We start from the raw sequence: 5,471 nt of genomic DNA, 5'->3' as shown, positions 1-5,471 counted from the left end.
CATCCCAGCCTCCAAAGATCCACACTGCTGGGAGCAGTGAGGATCATGTGAGCGCATGGTAGTATACCTGAAGAAAAGCAGAAGAATCATCTGGGGGAAAGATGAGTTGGACTCTGCCTACCCCACTGCCCGCCCTCCGCATTCCAGGACTATCATGTGAATAGCCTCAGGGTCTTACTCCTAATCAGCTCTAATTCCAGCTTTAGCGCCAACTTTAAACTCTTCCTCCAGCTTTCACTAACTTTCTGCTGCAGGCGAGCCTCCTTTTATTCTCTTCCCCCCCTCCAATTTTCCGAAACTAACCGATTTAAAATTGACTGCATGTTATGCTTTAAAATAAAATTATTACAAAATGATGTATAGATGGTATATGACACCCCAAAAATTGGCATTAATGTATAAAAATGTATCAAACAAATGTTGGAAGTGTGGACAGTCTGAAGGCACTTTTTTTCCTATGTGGTGGACCTGTGGGAAGGCTAAAGCATATTGGGAGATGATATATAATGAGTTAAAGAAAATATTTAAAATGACATTTCCTAAGAGGCCAGAATCCTTCCTGCTGGGAATAATAGAAGGTGCCATTTCTACAAGTAATTCAACGCTTTTTATGTACGCTTCGGCGGCGGCTAGAATTATATATGCACAGAAATGGAAGAGTAATGAAGTGCCTTCAAAAGAAGATTGGCTGATAAATTTTTTGGAATATGCGGAGATGGCAAAACTTACAACACTAATAAGAGACCAAAATTTGGAATGCTTCAAAGAAGGTTGGAAACCATTCTTGTTGTATCTAAAGAACTATTTTCCTACTATGGACTTTACAGCAGGGTTCGAAATTTAGTAAAAAAAACCTGAAGGTTGGATAGGTTAGCTGTGTTTGTAAGGATTTAAATTTATGTTTTGAATTATTATTATAGCAAGGGTAAACTTTATAGCTGATGATTCACGAAGAGATGTGTGCGGGAAGTCCACTTTTGTCTATTTGTAATCAATGACATATTAATATTGTTAAAAATAATAAAAATTGAATTTGAAAAAACAAACAAACCAACCAATCAAAATAAAAGCGAGCTCCCCCCATTAAAAAAACAAAACCAAACCAATCCAATCCAACCCTCTCCTCCCTCCAAAAACCAAACAGCAGGACTCTTTCCCCAACCAGACCAAACTGTCAAAGGGGAGCTGTGAACTCTTGATCCCTGCCAGCTTCTTATTACAGAGCACAGGAAGGAAGCAAATACAAATTCAAAACAGAAATTTGAAGAGCACAAGAGGAGGTCAAGGCCTTGTTCCTGCACAAATGGCATTTCATACTTGGCAGGACTTTTTAATCACTGGAATGGAATCACATGTCATATTTGGCTGTATTGGAGGCAGTCAGTGTTGGTTTGTAAGCTTGCCAGGCCTTGCCAAGGCTGTGCTTTCCGGGCACTCGATTGGAAGGTGCAGCTTGCTCCCAGGATCCTGTGCTCAGCAAACCTCATTGGCGGCAAACCTCAAGTGGGCTCCTCTGGAGTGATCCAAGCCAATTGTCTGAGTGAGTGCTTCCAAGCAAGAGGCATTTGCATGGACCTGTAGCAGTGTAGCAGCGTCTCCCTCAGCCAAGTGGTGAGCTTGGGAGTCTGTGGGCACAAACGCTCCAAGGGAGACGAGAAGAAAAGAGGAACTCAGAAAGGACTGGCTGTTAACAAAGTGGCAACTTTATTAATATACTTAAATAGGTTACAAGTCGTCACTTAACTTTCTAACTAAAGGAAACAAAACAGGACAGAATGGAGTAGGCAAAAAAACTTTCCATCTCGGCCAATCTGTTGGAAAGCCAAAAATTCCTACTCGGCCCCCAACAGGGCGACCAGCAAAGCCCATTCTGCCCCTGGGAGGGAGAAGGAGGGAGGGAGGGAAGGAGGGAAGGGAGGAAGCCCAGGGTCACACAGAAGAAGGGAATGGCAGGGCAAACAAAATTGGGGGGAGTCCCAGCCAGCCCCCAACCCCCCCCACCCCCGCTCCTTGCAGGCACGTTCACTTGGTCTCGTCTTCTGGGGCGGATCGACTCCTCCAGCCTCCCAGCAGCAGCACAAGCCTGCAAGAAGCACAAAGCAGCGTCAGTGGGGTTGCCCTGCTCCTCCTCCCTTTCCACTCCGGCAGCCCAGCAAGTGGGGATTGGGCAGGGGGCTGGGGGTTGAGGGGGGGGGCAAGCCAGAGAATTCTGCTTGACCTCGGGCTCCCCACTGTGCAGCCACAGCATGGAGCAGGAGGGAGAGGAGGATTCTCTGGCCTGCCACCGGGCACCACCAGGGGGCGCTACTGGGGCTGCAGGGGGCCCCCAGAGTCTCCCAGGCTCCTCTGCTGCTGCACCGGTTTGGGAGGAAGGAGGAGGGAGCGGAGGGGGGAGTGAGGCGTGGCTGCGGGAGTGGGGGGGGGAGGAGCACACCCTCGGCAGGGGAGGGGGCGGATGCCTGGATGGGGCTTCCCCTGCCAGGGGAAGCCAGGCCGCTGGGGAAGGGGAGAAAGGTGGAAGGAGGAGGGGGTGCTCCCTGGCCAGCTGGTGGGAATGGAGGGAGGCGGTGACCTTGCTCTCCTGCTGGGGCCACACAGCCTCCCCGGACCCAAGGGAAGCCCAAGAATGGTTCCAAAGGGCCACTTGGGGGCAGGGTGGTCCTGTAGGCTCCTCCCACAGCCTGCCAGCAGAAGCAAGGGGAGGGGCTTCTGCACCCCAGAGGCGGGGCTTCCTTGGGCCAGGGGAGTGGAGCCTGCTTCCCCCTCACTCCTCAGACAGAACTGCACTTCCCTGCTGGATGTCTTCTTGTGGACAGATCTTGTGTCCACGCGGTTGGAGGAGGTCTTCTGGGAGGCCCCTGCGCTGCATGGTCTTTCCTGAACCTCCCTTCAGCTGCAGATCTTCAAGGGGAGAGCACGGGGCTGTTGTTCCTGGAAAGAGAGAAGGACATTGGTTCAGAGATGGGGGGTCTTCTCACACTCTCCCCCATGACACCACCAAGCACCAGGGACTCCTGGCAGAATATCCGTGTCCTCATTTCCCAGAGGGAAGAGAGAGATCTCCTCTTTCCCTTGGGCTACTGGTACAACCAGCCACAAGGGCCGAAGTTGGCATTCCAACACGAGGGAGGGTTGCCCAGATTCCTGCCCACCCTTCCTGCAGCCCCAGCCCCCTCCCTAACCATCGGGGCCCCTTCAAGTGAAGCCCTGCCTTGGTCTGCTCACCAGTCGGTCAGGTGGAGAGATCACCGTACTCTGGCGGGTGTCTCTTCTTCTTACAGCCCGCCCACAAGCGCCGAACGGCAGCCCGCAGCCCGTGCCGGGAGTGGAGGGAAAAGGCCTTCTTCACGATCTTCTCTGTCTTGCAGGCAACTCTCCCGACCTCGGGGTCATGGTCGCCAAGCAAGCTCTCCAGCGCTGGAGGGATGAAGGAGAAGGTTCAGAAATGGCATGAAGAGATCACCCCACCCTTGGCCAAGCCCCACCATTTCCACACCAAGAGGGCGCAAGTCCTGACTCTTTCTCCCCTGCACTCTGGGAAACCCTACTGCTGAGCATCCCTGAGGATGCAAGCGGGACCTTCCATTTGAGGGGACAGGTGGCCCATTCCAGCTCTGTGGTCCCTAAATCTAGGCCTCTCCCCTCACAGAAACTTCCCCTTCCCACCCAGAAACCGGCACTTACCAGCATGGAAGGTCTCTATGTTCCCTTCAGTGAGGATGCTGCCCTTTTTGTGGACCAGGTGACCTAAAAACAAGGGTGGAAGGAAATGGGACCACAGTTCAGGACCCTGCGCATGGACAGCCCACTTCCCATCATTCAGGAGAGGAAGTCCTCCCCTCTCTGCTCCCTCTGGGACTGACAGATTGAGCCATTCCTCCAGGGACTCTTACGGCACCTTGGAAGGAAATTAAGCCAAGAGACCTCGCTAACGCTCACTGGGCCAGTCCTCCTGGGGAGGGAACAGCTCCTGCCCCTCCACACCCTTCTGGCAGTGCCTTCCAAGAGAATGAACCTTTGCCCACCAAGACGACCCACTAAGGGAGACCCAAAAGTCTTGTTTCGCTTACCGATCAGCAGGGCAGCCGTTCTCCTCACTGAAGGCTGCTCGCTGCGGAAGAAGCCCAGGATCTTGGTGGCCTCCATCTCCACGGCGATCTCTGTGCCGAGCTGCCGAATCTGGGATCAAGAGCAAAGACAAATCCCGAGTGAGCAAAGCATCGCCCAAAGGTCCTTGAGCCATTTGAGCCGAGGGATGGACAGGGAGGGGCTGCCCTTACCAGACGCTTGGCGATCTTGTGGAGCAGCTCCTGCAGGCTGTAAGAGTCCCGCGCCAGCAGCTTGCCCTCCAGGTGCCATAGGAGGGCTTCCGCCAGGAGGCTCAGATTGTCCTTCGCAGCCTGCCAAAAGAAAGACCGGAATGGGAGTGAAAAAGGCTGCCAAGGGATTCCAAGAAACCTCTTAGGGGGCTTCAAGGAGTAGGGCCTGGATGGGCCAAACCACAGCGGGACAGCTCGTGGATTCACCACCCCATGAGGCTAACTCTGGGGCCTGCCACTGGGTGGCTGGACTTGGGGAAGCCTAAACACCTTTGTAGGGGTGGCAGGAAGAAGTGTGCCCTCACCTGTGCTACCTCCAGGTCTTCATCCTCCACATGCATCAGCACCGCGATGAGGGTCGTGATGTTCTCCTCTGTACCCTCATGATGGTGGTGGTGGCGGTGCTGCAGGAGATCCAGGTGGGTCCTCATGGCTGCCCTTCGGATCTTAGCCTCCTCCTACAAAGAAGAACAGGGCTTGTTATTAGGGAGGAATTCCTCACCTCCATAATTGATGAAGAGCTTGCATGGGTCTCTAGGGGGTGTCTGGTTTCCCTTCTCCAACCCAGTCGGAACCTGCAGGTTGGCCGGCCCTCATAGAGCCGGGGCAGAGGGCTGGCGTGCAAGTACTCACGTGGTGGAAGAGAGGGCGGCACAGGGCAGCCAGGACAGCATTCACCGTGGCCTGGTGTTCTGATGGACAGTGCCTCAGCCGCTCCATGAAGGCCAGGACCCCCAAAGTGGCTTCCAGACTGGAGGTCCTGAGCCCTGCCAGGATCCCGGCACTAAAATCCTGGGGTTTCTTGGCCTAGGGTGGGAAAAGGTGGCTCCTAGAAAAAACATGCTAGTCCACCCGCTGCTAAACGCACCACAGAGCTGTCCGTGTTTGATGCTGCTTGGCCACCATCCACTGCCTTGGGGAGGAGATGACTCAAGCCATCCCAGAGGCACAAAGAGCGGGGAGAAGGTGGCATTGGAGCACGTGGGGAATCAGGCTCCTACTGAGAGATGCATTCCTGTGCCTTCCCTTAAGGATTTCTCCTTCGTCCTGTGGCAAGGGTTCCACAGACTGAATCCACCCAACTGGAGAAATCTCCCCATCACACCTGGGGATGCCTAGGAGCACCAGCCTCAGGAAGGTCTCCCCAAAGAG

At 53.8% G+C, this 5,471-nt stretch overlaps 1 protein-coding gene across 1 annotated transcript; it reads right to left on the bottom strand.

Annotated features, from left to right (window-relative positions):
* Positions 1-1,995: 1,995 nt before the first annotated feature.
* Positions 1,996-5,052, bottom strand: LOC128333403 (uncharacterized). The gene is made up of 7 exons (XM_053268892.1): positions 4,953-5,052; positions 4,625-4,777; positions 4,281-4,400; positions 4,071-4,179; positions 3,685-3,747; positions 3,226-3,417; positions 1,996-2,931 (listed from the first exon to the last, which is right to left on the bottom strand). The coding sequence occupies exons 1-6, from the start codon at positions 5,037-5,039 to the stop codon at positions 3,233-3,235; spliced, it is 717 nt and encodes a 238-aa protein (XP_053124867.1). The 5' UTR covers positions 5,040-5,052; the 3' UTR covers positions 1,996-2,931; positions 3,226-3,232.
* Positions 5,053-5,471: the final 419 nt, after the last annotated feature.

Source organism: Hemicordylus capensis, chromosome 7 (genome assembly GCF_027244095.1).
Source record: "Hemicordylus capensis ecotype Gifberg chromosome 7, rHemCap1.1.pri, whole genome shotgun sequence".
NCBI classification, from domain to species: domain Eukaryota; kingdom Metazoa; phylum Chordata; class Lepidosauria; order Squamata; family Cordylidae; genus Hemicordylus; species Hemicordylus capensis.
The sequence above is the reverse complement of the archived record's forward strand: the minus strand, read 5'-3'. Positions and strand labels throughout refer to the sequence as shown.

What these genes read in the sequence shown, in the direction of transcription:
- LOC128333403 (XM_053268892.1), bottom strand. Translation starts at nt 5,039, where the DNA reads ATGGAGCGGCTGAGGCACTGTCCATCAGAACACCAGGCCACGGTGAAT. An exon ending in ACAAGATCGCCAAGCGTCTG is followed by an intron (nt 4,180 to 4,280) that starts GTAAGGGCAGCC and finishes TCTTGATCCCAG; the next exon opens with ATTCGGCAGCTCGGCACAGA. An exon ending in AACGGCTGCCCTGCTGATCG is followed by an intron (nt 3,748 to 4,070) that starts GTAAGCGAAACA and finishes CCTTGTTTTTAG; the next exon opens with GTCACCTGGTCCACAAAAAG.